Genomic DNA, 20,177 nt, shown 5'->3' on the forward strand with positions numbered 1-20,177 from the left:
TTTCTTAGAGTTTCATAGTTCTCTTTATAGAGATCTTTCACATCCTTTGTTAGATAAACTCCGAAAGATTTCATCTTCTTTGGCACTACTGTGAATGGAATAGAGTCCTGGACTGTTTTTTTCAGCTTGACTATTGTTGGTATATATAAAGGCTACCGAATTACGGATGTTGATTTTGTAACCTGAGATGCTGCTGTCTTCCTTGATCACTTCCAAGAGTTCTGTAGTAGAATCCCTGGTGTTTTCAAGATATACAATCATATCATCTGTGAAGACTGATAGTTTGATCTCATCTGACCCTATATGGACACACTTGATCACCTTTTCTTCCCTAATTCCGATGGCTAAAACTTCCATTACAATGCTGAAGAACAGTAGAGACAGTGGGCAACCTTGCCTGGTACCTGATCTGAGTGGAAATGATTTCAATTTAACTCCATTCAATACAATCTTGGCTATGGGTTTGCTGTAAATGGTCTCTATCAGTTTAAGAAATGTCCCTTCTATACCCATTTTCTTAAGTGTTCTGATCATGAAGGGATGCTGGATATTATCAAAAGCTTTTTTCTGCATAAATTGAGAGAATCATATGGTCTTTGTTTTTTTTAATTTGTTTATGTGCTGAATTATATTTATAGATTTATGTATATTGAACCAGCCTTGAGACCCTGAGATAAAACTGACTTGGTCATAATGTATAATTTGTTTAATGTGTTGCTTTATTCAGTTTGTTAGGATCTTGTTGAATATTTTTGCATCTGTATTCATTAGTGATATTGGCCTATAATTTTCGTTTCTTGTTGGGTCTTTTCCTTGTTTGGGGATCAGGGTGATGTTTGCTTCATAGAACATGTTGGGTAGTATTCCTATTTTTTCTACATTTTGGAATAGGTTGAGTAATACAGGTACAAATTCCTCTTTAAAGGTTTAGTAGAATTTGGTAGTATACAGAAATCTGCTCCCGGGCTTTTCTTTTTAGGGAGATTTTGTATGGTTCATGCTATTTCAGAACTTGATATAGGCCTGTTCAACATTTCCATTAGATTCTGGCTAAGTCTTGGAAGGTGATGTGCTTCCAAGTATTTGTCAATTTCCTTCAGCTTTTCATATTTCTGAGAATAAAGTTTCTTGTAATATGCATTAAGGATTTTTTTAATTTCTGAGGAGTCTGTTGTTATTTCATCATTACCATTTCTGATTGGTGAAATTAGAGATTTTATTCTTTTTTTTTTTTTTCTGGTTAGATTAGCCAAAGGTTTACCTATTTTATTGACCTTTTCAAAAAACCAACTTTTTGATTTATTGATCTGTTGTATAATCCTTTGTTTTCAATTTCATTTAAATCTGCTCTAATTTTGGTTATTTCTTTTCTTCTACTGGGTTTGGGGTTGGAATCTTCTTCCTTTTCCAGTTGCTTGAGATGTCCCATTAAGTTGTTAACTTCCTCTCTTTCTGTTCTCTTGAGGAAGGCTTGCAGTGCTATAAATTTCCCTCTTAGCACTGCCTTAGGACGTCTATCCCAGAGGTTCTGATAATTCCAAAAATTTGGCAATTTCCTTGTTAATCTCATCTATAACCCAGCTATCATTCAGCATAAGGTTATTTAACTTCCATGTTTTTGTATGAGTATGCATATCCTGTTGTTATTGAGTTTATCTTTTATTCCATGGTATTCCAAGAGGATGCAAGGAATAATTTCTATTCCTTTAAATTTACTGAGGTTAGACTTATGACCTGCAATGCGATTGATTTTGGAGTATGTTCCATGGGCTGATGAGAAGTATGTGTATTCAGTTTTGTTGGGATGAAATGTTCTGCAGATGTCTGTTAAATCCAAATGTTGGATGGTTAGGTTTAAATCTAAAATTTCATAGCTCAGCTTCTTATTGGAGGATCTATCGAACATTGTCAAAGGAGTGTTAAAATCTCTGACTATTATCAAGCTAGAGGTAATCAAGTTGCTCATGTCTGTTAGAATTTCTCTTATAAATTGAGGTGCATTTTGGTTGGGTGGATAAATATTAAAAATTGAAATATTAAGAGTATTAACCTTAACAAATATGAAGTGCCCATTCTTATCCTTCCTTACTTTTTTTGGTTGAAGTCCTATTGTATCTCCAAATAGAATTGCAACACCTGCTTTTTTCTGATTTCTATTTGCCTGAAATATGGATGACCATCTTTAGACCCTGAGTCTATATTTATATTTTAAGGTAAGATGAGATTCTTGTATTCACCAGATATCTGGTCTGAGTTTTTGTATCCAGTCAGCCAACCTGTCCCTCTTTAGACAACAGTTTTAAGGCATACACATTAATGAAGAATAATGATAAGCCTAGTAAAATTTGGGGTATCGAGTTTTTTTAAACTCCAGTGAACATTTTCGCCACTGTGGAAGTTGGAGTTTGTTCAAAAGTTTCTGAGTGAGTTTACTTTTGTGGTAGAGGATTGTGCTGGTCACTATGGAGGATAGGTCTGAGAATATTCTGAAGAGGCTGGTTTAGTTATGGCAAATTTCTTCAACATGTGAATGTCATTACGTATTTAATATCTCCATCATAAATGAAACTCAGTTTAGCTGGATACAGGATCCTGGGTTGAAAGTTATTTTGTTTTAGGAGATTAAAAGTCGATGACCACCCTCCTCTGGCTTCAAAAGTTTTAGCATCATTCTAATATTCTTACTTTTGTAGGTATGGTTTTGTTACATCTGGCTGCTTTCAGAATCTTCTCCTTCACATTAACCTTAGTGAAGTTAATTATGATTTGCCTGGGGGATGTCTTATTCGGATTGAGTCATGCTGGGGTTCTGAAACTGCTATCTGAATTTTGAAATCTCTTGGCATGTCTGGAAAATTCTCTTTCATAATTTCATGGAGAAGAGCCTCTGTGCCTTGCAAAGCCACTTCATCACTTTTAGGGATTCCAATGAGGTAGATATCAGCCTTCTTTGGATTATTCCAGTGCTCTCTGAGAGAATGATCTGTTTTTGCTCTCCATTTCTCTTCCTCTTTGACAGTTTGGGAGCATTCAGAAACTTTGTCTTCAATGTCAGAAATCCATTCTTCAGCTTGCTCCACTCTGTTACTGAAGGATTCTTCTGTATTTTTCAGATTTTTGAGGGCTTCAAATTCTTGCTTCAATGTGTCAAAATATGTGGTGATCTTCTTTAAATTTATTGAGTTCTTGAGACAACTTTTGAATTTCTCTTCAAAATTCCAATTCCCACTTTTCATTCATTCTATTAATCTTTTTTTTTTTAATCATAGCTGTGTACATTGATATGATTATGGGGCATCATTCACTAGTTTTACAGACCGTTTACCAAATTTCACATATACCCTTGTAAGATGCACCACAGGTGTAATCCCACCAATCCCCTTCCCTCTACCCACCTCCCGCCACCCTCCCCTCCATTTCCCCCTTCCTCTATTCTTAGGTTGTAACTGGATTATAGCTTTCATGTGAAAACCCTAAATTAGTTTCATAGTAGGGCTGAGTACATTGGGTACTTTTTCTTCCATTCTTAAGCTACTTTACTAAGAAGAATATGTTCCAGCTCCATCCATGTAAACATGAAAGAGGTAAAGTCTCCATCTTTCTTTAAGGATGCATAATATTCCATGGTGTACATATACCACAATTTATTCATACATTTGTGGATCGATGGGCACTTGGGCTTTTTCCATGACTTAGCAATTATGAATTGGGCTGCAATAAACATTCTGGTACAAATATCTTTGTTATGATGTGATTTTTGGTCTTCTGGGTATGTGCCCAGCAGAGGGATTACAGGATTGAATGGCAGATCTATTTTTAGATCTCCAAGTGTTCTCCATATCTCTTTCCAAAAGGAATGTATTAATTTGCATTCCCACCAGCAGTGCAAAAGTATTCCATTTTCTCCACATCCGCGCCAACATCTCTGGTCTTGGGATTTTGTGATATAGGCTAGTCTCACTGGAGTTAGATGGTATCTCAAAGTAGTTTTGATTTGCATTTCTCTGATGATTAAAGATGATGAGCATTTTTTCATATGTCTGAAGGCCGTGCGACTGTCTTCTTCAGAGAAGTTTCTCTTCAAATCCCTTGCCCAGCCTGCGATGGGATCCCTTGTTCTATTCTTGCTAATGCGTTTGAGTTCTCTGTGGATTCTGGTTATTAAACCTTTGTCGGAGACGTAACCTGCAAATATCTTCTCCCATTCTGAGGGCTGTTTGCTTGCTTTATTTACTGTGTTCTTGGCTGTGCAGAAGCTTTTTAGTTTGATCAAGTCCCAGTAGTGTATTTTTGAAGCTGCTTCAATTGCCCGGGGGGGTCCTCCTCATAAAATACTCACACAGACCGATTTCTTCAAGGGTTTTCCTTGCACTCTCCTCTAGTATTTTTATAGTGTCATGTCTTAAGTTTAAATTTGATCCAGCGAGAGTCTATCTTAGTTAATGGTGAAAGGTGTGGGTCCAGTTTCAGTTCTCTACAGGTTGCCAGGCAGTTCACCCAGCATCATTTGTTAAATAGGGAATCTTTTCCCCACTGAATGTTTTTAATTGGCTTGTCAAAGATCAAATAACGGTAAGTAGCTGGATTCATCTCTTGGTTCTCTATTCTGTTCCAGACATCTACTTCTCTGTTTTATGTGCCAATACCATGCTGTTTTGATCACTATCTATTTGTAGTATAGTCTGAGGTCTGGCAGCATAATTCCTCCTGCTTTGTTTTTATTTCTGAGGAATGTCTTTGCTATTCAAGGTTTTTTCTGATTCCATATAAAACAAAGTATTTTTTTTTTCAAGATCTTTAAAGTATGACAGTGGAGCTTTAATAGGGATTGCATTGAAATTATATATTGCTTTGGGTAGTATGGATATTTTAACAATGTTGATCCTCTTCAGCCATGAGCATGGTATATTTTTCCATTTGTTAATATTTTCAGCTATTTCTTTACTTAGAGTTTCATAGTTCTCTTTATAGAGATCTTTCACTTTATTTGTTAGATAAATTCCCAAATATTTCATCTTCTTTGGCACTATTGTGAATGGGATGGAGTCGTTAACTGTTTTTTCAACTTAACTATTGTTGGTATATATAAAGGCTACTGATTTATGAATGTTGATTTTGTAACATGAGATGCTGCTGTATTACTTAATCACTTCTAAGAGTTTTGTAGTAGAGTCCCTAGTGTTTTCCAGATATACTATCTGGTCATCTGTGAAGAGCGAAAGTTTGATCTCTTCTGACCCTATATGTATACCCTTGATCACCTTCTCTTCCCTAATTGCAGTGGCTGAAACTTCAATTACAATGTTAAAAAGCAATGGAGACAAAGGGCCGCCTTGTCTGGTTCCTGGTATGAGTGGAAATAATTCCAATTTAACTCCATTCAATATGATATTGGCTGTGGGTTTGCTGTAGATGGTCTCTATCAGTTTAAGAAATTTCCCTTCTATACCCATTTTTTTTAAGTGTTCTGATCGTGAAGGGATTCTGGATATTATCTAAAGCTTTTTCTGCATCAATTGAGAGAATCATATTGACTTTGCTTTTTAATTTGTTTATGTGCTGGATTACATTTATAGATTTACGTATATTGAACCAGCCTTGAGACCCTGGGATAAAACCGACTTGGTCATGATGTATAATTTGTTTGATGTGTTGCTGGATTCCGTTTGTTAGAATCTTGTTGAATATTTTTGCATCTATGTTCATTAGTGATTTCTGTCTATAATTTTCTTTTCTTGTTGGGTCTTTTCCTGGTTTGGGGATCAGGGTGATGTTTGCTTCACAGAACGTGTTGGATAGTTTTCCTTCTTTTTCTGTATTTTGGAACAGGTTGAGTAATATAGATAGTAGTTCCTCTTTAAATGTTTGGTAGAATTCTGACGTGAAACAATCTGGTCCCGGGCTTTTCTTTTTAGGGAGGTTTTGTATGGTTGATGCTATTTCCAAACTTGATATGGGCCTGTTCAAAATTTCCACTTGATTCTGGCTAAGTCTTGGAAGGTCAAGTGCTTCCAAGTATTGGTCAATTTCCCTCAGATTTTCATATTTCTGAGAATAACGTTAATTGTAATATTCATTAAGGATTTTTTGGATTTTTGAGGAGTCTGTTGTTATTTCGTCTTTGTTGTTTCTGATTGATGAGATTAGAGATTTTACTCTTTTTCCCCTGATTAGGTTTGCCAAAGGTTCATCTAGTTTACTGATCTTTTCGAAAAACCAGCTTTTTTATTTATTGATCTGTTGTATTATTCTTTTGTTTTTAATTTCATTTAATTCTGCTCTAATTTTGGTTATTTCTTTTCTTCTACTGTGTTTGGGGTTGGAATTTGCTTCCTTTTCCAGTTGCTTGAGATGTTCTATTAAGTTGTTAACGTTCTCTCTTTCTGTTCTCTTGAGGAAGTCTTGCAGTGCTATAAATTTCCCTCTTAGAACTGCCTTTGCGGTGTCCCAGAGGTTCTGATAGTTTGTGTCTTCTTTGTTGTTTTTTTCCAAAAAATGGCAATTTCTTTCTTAATCTCATCTCTGACCCAGCTATCATTGAGCATAAGGTTATTTAACTTCCATGTTTTTGTATGAGTATGCAGATTCCTGTTGTTACTCAGCTCAAGTTTTAGTCCATGGTGGTCTGAGAAGATGCATGGAATAATTTCTATTCCTTTAAATTACTGAGGTTAGACTTGTGACCTAAGATGTGATCAATTTTGGAGTAAGTTCCATGGGCTGATGAGAAGTATGTGTATTCAGTTTTGTTGGGATGAAATGTTCTGCAGATGTCTGCTAAATGTAAATATTGGATGGTTAGGTTTAAATCTAAGATTTCTTTGCTCAGCTTCTTGGAGGATCGATCCAACACTGCCAAAGGAGTGTTGAAATCTCCAACTATTATGGAGCTGGAGGATATCAAGTTGCTCATGTCTGTTAGAGTTTCTCTTATAAATTGAGGTGCATTCTGGTTGGGTGCATAGATATTAATAATTGAGATCTAATCATATTGAGTATTATCCTTAACAAATATGAAGTGAAAATTCTCATCCTTCCTTACTTTTGTTGGTATAAAGCCTATTGTATCTACAAAAAAAATTGCAACACCTGCTTTTTTCTGATTACCATTTGCCTGAAATATGGATGACCATCCTTTTACCCTGAGTCTGTATTTGTCTTTTAAGTTAAGGTGTGACTCATTTTATGCAACAAATATCTGACCTGAGTTTTTGTATCCAGTCAGCTAACCTATGCCTCTTTAGAGGACAGTTTAAGCTGTTCACATTAATGGAGAATATTGATAAGTCTGGTGAAGTTTGGGTTTTTCATGTTACCAGAGTGTTTCCGCTGATTCCACCCCATGGCTGTTTTACTCCCTTTGATTTTTTCCCCTGAGGCTTTGTCGAGGGCCTGAACAGTGTTGTGGCCTGAGAAACTGCGGCCCTGTCTGGTGTGGTGGGGCTAAGTGGTTCTGTCTTGCTTTCAGCTGGTTTCTGTTCCACCCTAGTGAAACTGATACTCTGGATTGAATTCTCAGCTGTGGAAAAATATCAGCCATTAAGTCACCCCGCCTCTCACCGGCAGACAATTGGAAAAGAACAATCTAACCTTCCTACCACCGGGCACCCAGGGCACCACCTGATTTGTCCTCAGGTGATTGGTTCAGTTCAAAAGGTCCAAATCAATTGTCTCAGTCTGCACCTGTCTCGGGTGAGAGAGTTTAAGAGGTCTGTGGGAACTGGATCATAGGGGTCTGGTGACTACTCTGGTGTGGCTTGCTCCAGTGCTGCATGGAGTCAGGAGGAGCTACCCAGCCAATAGATGAGTCTGGGAAGTTTGATGCCTCCTTCCCCACTTTGCACCACTGTCACACTCAGTCATTGATAGCCCTGCAGTTGGCTGACCCAGTTGCCTGTAGTGAACCTGTACTCCAGGAGTTTGTACCTGCCTGATTCACAAGGAAGACTGCCAGGCCGCTGCGCTCTGCCTCTCTCTAGCAGGAGGAGGTGAGGCTTGACAACCTCGGGCGCTTGATGAAGGTTGGGGGGTTTTCACTCAGGTCCGTGTCACCCCTGATTAATGTTACTGACGGAACAGAACAGAACAACTTTTTAGTTCCCCTGCAGAAGAGAAGCTGAATTGAGCTCCAAATCAGCTTGTCTTTGCTCTTGTATTGTCTATAGGCTGTCGATCCCCTGAGGGCCAGGTACGTCTAAGGTTCAATAAAGTGGACCTCTGGGTCAGCCTCGCTCTGGGAGTTTCCCTGGTTTGCAAGTTGGAGTTGCGTCAGGCAAATCCTATACTCACAGTCTCTGGTTGCCCAGGGAGACAGGGGGTGTGGCTTCAGAATATTCAGTAGTGAGCTGTATTGCTAGCAAAAGAGTGCTGCTGTTTTATGCCTCAGGCAACCACTGCTCCAGTGCAGCTCCCATCCGGCCATCGTCCTCTCTCCGCTCCTGTGCACCAGAGCCTGCACCGACCGGCTGCAGCCTGGCATTGTCTACACCCCTCAAGCAATCGCCCAAGAGCCTGGATTCCTGCAGACCATGGAGCGAGAGCAGAGGGGAGCGTGGGGAGCACTGGGAGCCTGGGGTTGTGGGCAGAGAACACACACAGTTTTACACAGTTTTATGCCTAGCCGTATTGTCACCAAAACATGTCTGTCACACTGTGCCTTAGGGAACTGCCGCTACCGTGTGGTCCCCTCTCCTCCGACCATCCAGTCCTCACTCCCATGCCCTGGAGCCAGCGCCGACCAGCTGCAGTCGAGGCCCCGTCCACACCCCTTGAGAAATCATCCAAGACTCTGAACTCCTGGGGGACTTTCCTCCAGACCTCAGTGTGAGTGGAGGGGAGCACTGGGAGCTCAGAATTCCAGGTAGAGACTATATACAGTTTATACAGTTTTATGTCTGGCAGTAGGACGCCATGGCACCCTAGTAGGGGAGGTAGGTCCAGTTTTTAGAGAGTCTCTCCCGTGGAGTGTAGTGGGAGGACCTTTGAACTCTGCCCAATTGTTTGTGGGGCACTCTGAGCTGTTCTCATGGGGGAGGGGACTCCCGTCCTCTTGGTGATGGATTTTTTACCTTTTGTTTGTATGCTTGTGGTCGCAGCTCGCCTCAGTGGGGTTGACGTGCGTTCTTCCACCTTCTCTCTTAGTGCAGCTCAAATCCACCAGGTTACTTGCTGAATTTTTGCCCTGTAACTCTCCTACTGGACGGGAGCCTCTGTGGAAAGCTGGCTTCAGTCAGCCATCTTGTCTTCACCCCGTATTAATCTTTTTGCAATCCAAATAAGAACTCGATTTCTGATATCTCGGCCATCTGTTTATGAATGGGATCTTCAGTTAACTCTGTCACATCCAGTCACTGATAACCCTGTAGGGCTGTGATCCAGTTACCCACAATGAGCAGATACTCCAAGGGTTTACACCTGACGGAATCACAGGGAGCTCTATGTCTCCTCAGCCAGGCTGTTGCTCTATGCCACTATCCAGCAGGGGGAGGTGAGGCCTGAGAATCTCAGGTACTTGATGGAGGCTGGGGCTGTTCACTCAGTTTCAGCCCTGAACCTGACTGATGTTACTGACAGAACAGAACAACTTTGTGGAATTTGTTTCTGTCCTGGCTAAATTCCCCTGTAGAAGGGAAGCTGTTTTGAGTTCAGAGAACTTGTGCTTCAGGCCCTGCATTTGCTGCTGCCAGGTAGTCTGTATTCGCAGCAAGGTTAGCTGTCAGTTCTAGCCTCCTTCCCTCCTTTGTCTAGGCTGATGATCCTGTGAGGGCTGGCTGCATCTTAGCCTCAGTAAAGTGGTCCTCGCCTGCCCAGGGTCATCCCTGCCCTGGGAATCTGCCTGCTGTATGTGTACATTTTCTAGTCCCCATGTTCCATCCAGGCTGGTACCACCTCAGGCAAACCCTTTACTCATGGGGCCTGTGTTTCCATCCCAGATCTTTTCTGCCAGTGGCTGCCACCAGAGAAGATGCTCAGCCTCCTCTGTTTGCCCAGAGGGACAGGGGGTGTGACTCCAGAATATCCAGGGGTGAGCCCTATTGTTGCCAATAACATCTGCTGCTACTCTGCGCCATGGGGCACCAGTGCTCCTGTATGGTTCCCTCTCAGACGACCATCCTCTCTTCACTTCCATGGCACAGAATCAGCACTGGCCAGCAGCATTCCAGGCCCTGTCCACACCTCTAGAGAAAATACCCAAGAATCTGGACTCCTGGTGGACAGGCTTCCAGACCTCAATTGAGAGTGGAGGGCAGTGCTGGGAGCTCAGAATAGAGAATATATACAGTTTTATGCCTGGCAGGAGAGCACCATGGCACCTTTGTAGCAGAAGTAGGTCAAATTTTTGGAGGGTCTCTTCCATGGGATATAATGGGAAGACTTTTGAACTCTAATAATTTGTTTATGGAGTACTCTGAGCCATTCTCATGGGGGAAGGAACTCCTGTCTGCTTGGTGATGGATTTTGTACCTTTTGTTTGTATACTTGGGGTCGCACCTTGCCTCAGCAGGGTTGATGTGCGTTCTTTAAATATCTTTCTTGGTGCAGCTCTAATCCACCAGGTTACATGGTAAATTTCTGTCCTTTAACTCTCCTTCTGGACGGTAGCCTCAGTGGAAAGCTGGATTCAGTCAGCCATCTTATATCTGCCCCTACGATATCACTAATTCTCTCTTCTGCTTAATTAATTCTGATATTGAAAGACTCTCATATATTTCTCAGTTTGTCAATTGAATTGTTCAGCTCAAAATCTTCTGATTTTTAAAAATTACTTCCATCTCGATCAGTGAGAACAAGATGGCAGATGAGCAACAGCTTCCCTGCAAGTGGGCACAGTGAGTTTGGGAAGATAAGACTCCAGGCATCTCTGGCTGGTGGGATCTACCCATAATCATCCCTTTGAGACTTCAAACCAGAAAGGCTTTACCTATGAACTGTTTTGGTGTTTTTGGACTGGGCACTCAGTTGAACTGCCTTGGTGAGAGCTTGAGCAGGAGTGCAGAGAACATTGGGCATTGTCTAGGGCCCCAAACTGAGCTGCTGAGCTGGACAGAGCTAATAGTGTTCAGCTGTGAGTTGCAGGGAGCCATTGTAAGAGAACTGCCCCGGCAAGCTCCTCCCTCAGGGTCACAGAGCAAGGATCAGGCAGGAGCTAGTAACCTAGTGACCGAGCAGACTAGAGTCAGGGACTTAGATGCATTACAGCCTTAACCCTCAGAGGCAGAGTCAAATCGGTTTTGGCACACTGGGTAAGTGGATAGCCACTTCAGCAGTGATCCTAGCAACAAGCACTTTCCTGGGAAAGCTTCTGCTTAGCCAAGTTTAGAAGTTTAAAGAGACTTTTAAGAAGTCTAAAGAGAGATTTAGCCTCCACCCTGTGGGGTTTGAGAAATCAGCGGAGGCCTCCAGTCGTATAAGCATTGTGATTAACATCCCATACCCCAGAAGACCACCTGTTGCGCAGACAATATTCAACAAGATATATATACGCTTTGTTTTCGGTTGATTTTGTTTGTTTGTTTATTTTGTTCTTGTTTTGTTTTTCAATTTCAATCTTTTCTGTACAGATTTTTTCTTTTCTTTTCTTTTCTTTCTTTTCTTGCTCCATTTTTCTAGTTTAAATACAATGTCCCATTACTGCCTTTTTAATCATTAGAACTTCATTTTTCCTAGTGTTTCTACCCCTATTATTTGGTTTTTCACACAATTTTATCCTGTCAAGTTTTCTGTTTGCTTGCTTTGATTTGATTTACAGCATTTTTGTCTATCCTCTCTACTTGGTGGAGGTGTGGTACTGTGTCCAATCAGGTTAGCAAAGAGCTGCTGACCTCAAGGGAACCACCCAACTGGGCACCCCCAGAGGGTGGGTTTTTTTAAGGTTGTGTCAAAGTACTCTACTGTACACCTATATTTCTCTGTCTCCCTCTTTCTGGGCCTCTCTTCTTTTTGTCAATATTCCGTTTTACCCAACCCTTCTCCTTTCTCTATTTTCTTTTTTCTCCCTTCTTCCTTCCTTCCTTCCTTCCTTCCTTCCTTCCTTCCTTCCTTCCTTCCTTCCTTCCTTCCTTCCTTCCTTCCTTCCTTCCTTCCTTCCTTCCTTCCTTCCTTCCTTCCTTCCTTCCTTCCTTCCTTCCTTCCTTCCTTCCTTCCTTCCTTCCTTCTTTCTTTCTTTCTTTCTTTCTTTCTTTCTTTCTTTCTTTCTTTCTTTCTTTCTTTCATCCCTTCTTGCTCTTCAACCTTCTCATCCTTCTGGTCCTGTACCAAAAGGACTCAACAAAACCTTACTCCAAAGGCACAAGAACTTAAAGAGCAAGAGGAAGTGAAAGGAAAATTAGGGCAAGGAAACAGATAAAAGAAAGCACTCATGGGGAAGAATCAACAGAAAACTCCTGGCAACATGAAGAACCAGTCCAGAGCAACCCCTCCAAGATACCATGAGGTAGCTACTGCAGAGGATTCCACCAGTAAAGAAATGTTAGGAATGACAGAAAGGGAATTTAGAATACCCATGATGAAAACAATGAAGGAAATGATGGAAACAATGAAGGAACTGTTAATAAAGTGGAAAATAACCAAAAGGAAATCCAAAAACAGAATCAAATAAGAGATAAACGATATGAAGAATATAGAAAGGATATAGCAGAGCTGAAATAACTGAAGCAGTCAATTAGGGAACTTAAAGATGCAATGGAAAGCATCAGCAACAGGTTAGACCATGCAGAAGAAAGAATTTCGGAGGTAGAGATAGTAAAGAATTTCTTGAGATAACTCAGATAGTTAAAGAGGCAGAAAAGAAGAGAGAGAAAGCATAACATTCACTGCCAGAATTATGGTACTTTTATAAAGTGTTCCAACGTATGATTTACAGGAATCCCAGAAGGGGAAGAAGAATGCCCCCAGAGGAATGGAAGCCATACTAGAGAATATTATAAAAGAAAATTTCCCGAATATCACCAAAGATTCTGACACAGTGCTTTCAGAGGGATATTGGACCACAGGTCGCCTCAACTCTAACTGAGCTTCTCCGAGACACATTGTGATGAACCTGTCCTAAGTCAAGACAAAAGAAGAGATTCTGCAAGCTTCCAGGAGTAAGCACCAGTTGATCTACAGGTGCAAGTCCATCAGAGTGACTGCAGACTTCTCTAATGAAACTTTCCAAGCAAAAAAGACAGTGGTCATCTACCTTTAATCTACTTAAACAGAACAATTTCCAGCCCAGAATTCTATACCCTGCTAAGCTAAGCTTTAAAATTGATGGAGAAATCAAATCATTTATGGATATACAAACATTGAGAAAATTTGCCACAACATGACCAGCTCTACAGGAAATACTTCAAGCTGTGCTACACACTGACCACCACAATGGATCAGCAGCAAAGTAAGAACTCAGAAATTTAAGGACAGAAGCTAACTTCCACAGTGATGCAAAAGATAAAACTAAACAATGGACTCTCACAAAATAAGATGAATTGAATACTACCACACTGATTAATTATCTCAATAAATGTTAATGGCTTGAATTCCCCACTGAGGAGACATAGATTGGCTAACTAGATTAAAAAACACAAGCCATCCATTTGCTGTCTGCAGGAAACACACCTGGCTTCAAAAGACAAATTAAAACTCCGAGTCAAGGGTTGGTAGATAATTTTTCAGATAAATGGAATTCAGAAGAAAAGAGGAGTTGCAATCTTATTTTCAGATACATGTGGATTTAAAGCAACTAAAAGCAAAAAAGACAAAGATGGTCACTTTATATTGGTCAAGGGAAAATACAACAAGAAAACATTTCAATTCTAAATATTTATGCACCCAATTTAAATGCTCCCAGATTCTTGAAACAGACCTTACTCAGTCTGAGCAATAAGATATCTGATAATACCATAATAACAGGGACCTTAATTACACTCCTCTTACAGAGCTGGACAGATCCTCTAAACAGAAATTAAACAAAGATATAAGAGATTTAAATGAGAATCTAGAACAATTGTGCTTGATAGACGCATATGGAACACTCCATCCCAAAGATAAAGAATATATACTCTTCTCATCACCCCATAGAACATTCTCCAAAATTGATCATATTCTGGGACATAAAACAAATATCAACAGAATCAAAAGAATTGAAATTTTGCCTTGTATCTTCACAGACCATAAGGCACTAAGGTGGAACTAAACTCTAACAAAAATGTTCGACCCCACACAAAGGCAAGTAAATTAAACAACCTTCTGTTGGATGACAGATGGGTGCAGGAAGAAATAAAAGAGTAAATCATTAACACCCTTAAGAATAGCATCAATGAAGACATAAGCTACTAAAACCTGTGGGATACTGAAAAAGCAGTTTTGAGAGGAAAATTTATCGCTTTAGATGCCTACATTCGAAAAACAGAAAGAGAGCGCATGAACAAACTAACAAGCCATCTGATGGAATTGGAAAAAGAAGAACAAAGTAACTTAAATCCACTAGAATAAAAGAAATATCCAAAATCAAATCAGAGATCAATGAAATTGAAAACAAAAGAATCATTCAGAAAATTAATGAAACAAGGAGTTGGTTTTTTGAAAAAAATAAATAAAATAGATAAAACATTGGCCAAACTAATGAGAAATAGAAAAGTAAAATCTCCAGTAACCTCAATCAGAAATAATAAAGGGGAAATAACAACTGATCCCACAGAGATACAAGAGATCATCTCTGAATACTAGCAGAAACTCTATGCCCAGAAATTTCACAAGCTGAAAGAAATGGATGAATATTTGGAATCACACCCTCTCCCTAGACTTAGCCAGGAAGACATAGAATTCCTGAACAGACCAATTTCAAGCACTGAGATAAAAGAAACAATAAAAAAGCTTCCAACTAAAAAATGCCCTGATCCAGATGCCTTCACACCAGAATTCTATCAAAATTCAAGGAAGAGCTTATTCCTGTACTGCAGAAATTATTCCAAAAAAATGAGGAGGAAGGAATCTTCCCCAAAACGTTCTATGAAGCAAGCATCACTCTGATATCAAACCCAACCAAAAAGAATTTCAGACCAATTTCACTCCTGAATGTAGATGCAAAAATCGTCAACAAAATCCTAGCCAATAGATTAGGGCTTATCATCAAAAAAGTCATACATCATGATAAAGTAGGTTTCATCCCAGGGATGCAAGGCTGGTTTAACATACGCAAGTCCATAAACGTTATCCACCATATTAACAGAGGCAAAAATAAAGAACATATGATCCTCTCAATAGATGCAGAAAAAGCATTCGATAAAATCCAGCATCCTTTTCTAATTAGAACACTGAAGAGTATAGGCATAGGTGGCACATTTCTAAAACTGACTGAAGCTATCTATGACAAACCCACAGCCAATATTTTACTGAATGGAGTAAAACTCAAAGCTTTTCCTCTTAGAACTGGAACCAGACAAGGTTGTCCTCTGTCACCTTTACTATTCAACATAGTGCTGGAAGTTCTAGCCAATACAATTAGGGACGATGAGGAAATAAATGGAATCCAAATGGAAGCAGAGGAGGTCAAACTCTCCCTCTTTGCTGACGACATGATCTTATACTTAGAGAATCCCAAAGACTCAACCACAAAACTCCTAGAAGTCATCAAAAAATACAGTAATGTTTCAGGATATATAATCAATGTCCACAAATCAGTAGCCCTTGTATATGTCAATAAGTTAATTAAGGACACATCTCCCTTCACCATAGTTTCAAAGAAAATGAAATACCTAGGAATATACCTAATGAAGGAGGTGAAGAACCTCTATAAAGAAAATTATGAAATCCTCAGAAAGGAAATAGCAGAGGATATTAACACCTGGAAGAACATACCAGGCTCATGGATGGGAATAATCAACATTGTTAAAATGTCTATACTTCCCGAAGCAATCTACCTATTCAATGCCATTCCTATTAAAATACCAACACTGTACTTTCAAGATTTGGAAAAAATGATTATGTGTTTTGTATGGAACCAGAAAAATTCCGTATAGCTAAGGCAGTTCTTAGTAGTAAAACTAAACCTGGGGTGATTACCATTCCAGATTTGAGGCTGTAGTAGAATGCCATGGTGGTCAAGACAACATGGTACTGGCACAAAAATAGAGACATAGACACTGGAATTTAATAGAAAACCAGGAAATGAAACTAACATTTTACAACCACGTATCTTCGATAAACCAAACAAGAACATATCTTGGGGGAAAGACTGCCTATTCAATAAATGGTGTTGGGAGAACTGGATAGCCACATGTAAAAGACTGAAACTGGACCCACACATTTCCCCACTCACAAAAATTGATTCAAGATGGATAAAGGACTTAAATTTAAGGCATGAAACAATAAAAATCCTCCAAGAAAGCATAGGAAAAACACTGGAAGTTATTGGCCTGGGGAAAGACTTCATGAAGAAGACTGCCATGGCAATTGCAACAACAACAAAAATACAAACAGGACTTCATTAAACTGAAAAGCTTCTGTACACCCAAGGAGACAAAAACCAAAGCAAATAGACAACGTACACAATGGGAAAGGATATTTGCATATTTTGAATCAGACAAAAGCTTGATAATGAGGATCTGTAGAGAACTCAAATTAATCCACATGAAAAAAGCCAAAAATCCCCTATATCAATGGACAAGAGACATGAAAACCTTCTCTAAAGAAGACAGGTGAATGGCTAACATATGAAAAAATGTTCATCATCCCTATCTATTAGAGAAATGCAAATCAAAACAGCCTTGTAATCTAGTCCCTGCTCTAATATATCCTGGAGGCATAATTTGTGGCAACTTACTTAATATCTTCAAACTTTAATACCCCCACCTTTAGCAAATATGGCTGCTAAAAAATTTAAGGGAGTAATTTAGGTGAAACATTTAGAAAAGCTCTTACCAAAATAATGTGTCCAGTACATGTAATGAATTGTTATTACAACCTTTAAAATAAAGAATTTCTGAGTAGCCTTCCCACAAATACTTAAGCTCAACATGTTTTTGATATGGTCAATCTAAGAGACTTTTGGGAAGCCTTTCAGAATTTAGAACCATGATACCTTTCTGTGAATCTGGGTTTATGTACAAATTCAGTGCTGAATTTAATAAAACAAAATATTTTTGTTCTTTTACCCAGTTCCTAAAAGGTATAGAGCATGGTTTATAGATGACTACAAACTGCCTCCACCAATAATTAACTTTTGTGACCAGCATCTTTTCAGGATGATTCTTGCCTCTGATTTGGCTGCCTTTATGAGGTTGGTTATTGTCATTAAAAGAAAGAAGTAAGAATTTAATTCAGTTAAAACCCTTCTTTGAAAGTGACACAACCCGGTCTTTATTTAATAGCAGTCTTTTTTTCTTTTTGTTAAACCTTACCTTGTACTTCTTGAAGTTTTTGTTTCTTAGCCTTTAGCATGCTTTTAAGATGTTTTGTAAAATTCTGAGTCAAGTCAGAATGTCCAGAAATTGATACAGGCACAATGGTTTGACCATATTGTTCCAAATCCATTTTCCTGGCAGGCTTCTCATCATGTTTCCTTTTAAAAATGTTCGTGTTAATGTTGAAATCTCCTATCATTATATAAGACATACCCAGAAGTCCCAGTACCTGTATCAACACCACAATCCAGTTGCGCCTAGTGAAAAGTGCCTTCTTTACAAGCATGGCACAGAACTGCTGGATATAAAGTGTACACTGAAAAGAGGAGAGAATGATAGAATTACAATGGTCTCAAATCTTAGTAAGATTCATTAACATGAATATTTTGAATTCTATGATAGAAATATGGATTCTTTTACATATATATGTATCTTTGAACAGAACATGGGCATAGTTAAACTAGGTGACAAGCAAAATTATATTGTGTAATGTGTTGATTGAAATGATTAAAGCTTGGCTTCTAATATAAGCATAAAGAAAATCTCAAAAGAATGATTTCTACCATTAACATATAGCATCTCTATAGAAAAATATCATATCCATATATGTTATTATTAAGTCACTATCATCCAGTACTATCTCCATTTTCATGCAAAACCATTCACATAAAATTGTCATTTATTCATATATATAACAAGTTTCCATTGCCTACACAATTGAGGAATGTGAGAAAACAGAGGCTAAATTAATTTTAAACATAATAATGCACTCAATCTGTTTGTCTTCAGTCTCTAAATGTAATGTAATGGGTCCAATTGTTTATTTAAAATATGTATATGAAATGTTCATGTGCATTTTTGCAATAGTGTGCAATTTAAATTTGCACACAGACATGGCCACCCTTAAAATTTTCTCTGTCTTTTTAGACTTGACTGCTAATCTGTAATTGATTACGTTTTTTTTCAGATTAATAGTGGAACCCACTGCTTTATGCAGAGAGTTCATCTGAACAGTTATCTGAGAGTTGAAGAAAAACAGATTGAGCATATTATTTGAATATACATATAACCAAAACTTTAAAAATATTCTCATTCTATTTTCCCCAACATTTGTATGCCCCATAATTCAAAGTGAAAAAATATGCTTAATGAGTCAACCAACATATTCTGAATAAAACAGTCAGCATTGATGCTGTCACTAACTAGAAATGAGGCAAAGTTTAGAAGATTTTTTTTCCTCACATTATCTTAATGGCAGGAAAGAGTGCTTCCTGGTGTTTAAAAGATATATTTCTAGAACGAAAAAGTACTTTAATGCAGGAATACTCAAGGTTTTTTAGACTCGTCTGCCAAATATACATTCATGTTCATCTTTTAAAGAGGGAGATATAGGGAAGAGCAGTAGAAATGAGTAAGCAGAGAGAAAGGAGGAAATTACATCTCTCAAGTACCTGACTAGTGTCAAACTTTACACAGTTCATATTTTACTAATGGTAACTCATTTAACAGTTTCATAGAGATAAATACTGCAGCACAGATAAATGACTTGTCAAATGATAGAACCTTTACACAGTTCATATTTTACTAATGCTAACTCATTGTAACAGTTTCATAGACACTAATACTGCAGCACAGATAAATGACTTGTCAAAGTTCAAGTGGCTTATAAATGACAGAGCAGATTTTACAGTTCTATCTGGCTCAAAATTCCACACTTTAGTTGTATAACATGTATGCTGCGTCATAAAAGGCTAAGCCACTCATCAAAGGCATGAGCAACTTAGAGAATGACTGTATATCCACAATCTCAGAATCCCCAGTCAGGAAAATTAGGGAAAATTGTAGAAAAGAGATAATTTAAAAAAACAAGGAAAGAAATGCTAGGTAATCGAATGAGATTTCCCATGCTAATGAAGTTATATGTGACTTGGAAATAGTCTGTCAGGTAGTAACAATGCATTCAAATACATAAACTTAAATGTCTTTTATGTGTGTGAGTAGTGATAATAACCCTTCCTAGAACCCTTTCTCAACTCTGAATGAACAATTTTGAAAGCTCAGATAAGTACCATGAGGAATAACAATACTGAGAGCAAAATAAGATTTTTATCTATACTATTTCACACTTGAACTTGAAAGTTAATTGGATTGCTTTACAAACTACTCCTTCCATGACTGGGCCTTCCATGACTAAGAATTCTAAACTCACCTTTGAGTTTAAATATTAAAATGAAATGTACCTCTTTTATTCCATATAAATATATATCAGCCTTATATTTTTAATGAAGATGCTCACCCCAGTATTGAGCATAAAATTGGAATCCTCATTCAAGGTGTGATGATATATTCCCTCAAAACTACCAGGCACATTCATATTCTGGTTCTTGTCTTCTCCTGTGTTTTGGTCCATTAAAGAAGAGATCTTCAGGAGACTCTGCTTATCCTCTTTGAACTCGGACAGATAACTGACCCTATACACACACACAAATAAATAAATAAATTAATTAATTAATAATAAATACATACATATATACATACATTTTAGCTGGAATAGTGGCCCTTGGACACTGAGTCCATCACAACATTTTCATAAATTGAGGCAATTTTTTTAAAGTGAGGTTTATACAAAGTTAACATTAATGTTGGGAAAAATAAACAATTTATGTCAACCATTCAAGACAATATCTTTTTTTAAAAAAAGAATAGTGGTTAAATCTTCTACATTTTAGAAAATTATAGTGATAATACATGGTTTTACTTTTATAATATTTCTAAGCATAAGTCAGTTTAATGGAT

The 20,177-nt window shown here is 38.3% G+C and overlaps 1 protein-coding gene across 1 annotated transcript in view; it reads right to left on the bottom strand.

Moving 5' to 3' along the window:
• Window positions 1-20,177, bottom strand: part of LOC128562026 (phospholipid-transporting ATPase ABCA3-like) — a 119,277-nt gene that overhangs the window by 16,666 nt on the left and 82,434 nt on the right. The window contains exons 10-11 of the mRNA XM_053556641.1: window positions 19,678-19,852; window positions 17,379-17,697 (exon numbers count right to left, since the gene is read on the bottom strand). Of these exons, the coding sequence (XP_053412616.1) occupies window positions 17,379-17,697; window positions 19,678-19,852 (494 nt within the window). The remainder of the gene's footprint in view (window positions 1-17,378; window positions 17,698-19,677; window positions 19,853-20,177) is intronic.

The sequence above is a fragment of the Nycticebus coucang genome, chromosome 12 (assembly GCF_027406575.1).
Source record: "Nycticebus coucang isolate mNycCou1 chromosome 12, mNycCou1.pri, whole genome shotgun sequence".
Taxonomy (NCBI): Eukaryota; Metazoa; Chordata; class Mammalia; order Primates; family Lorisidae; genus Nycticebus; species Nycticebus coucang.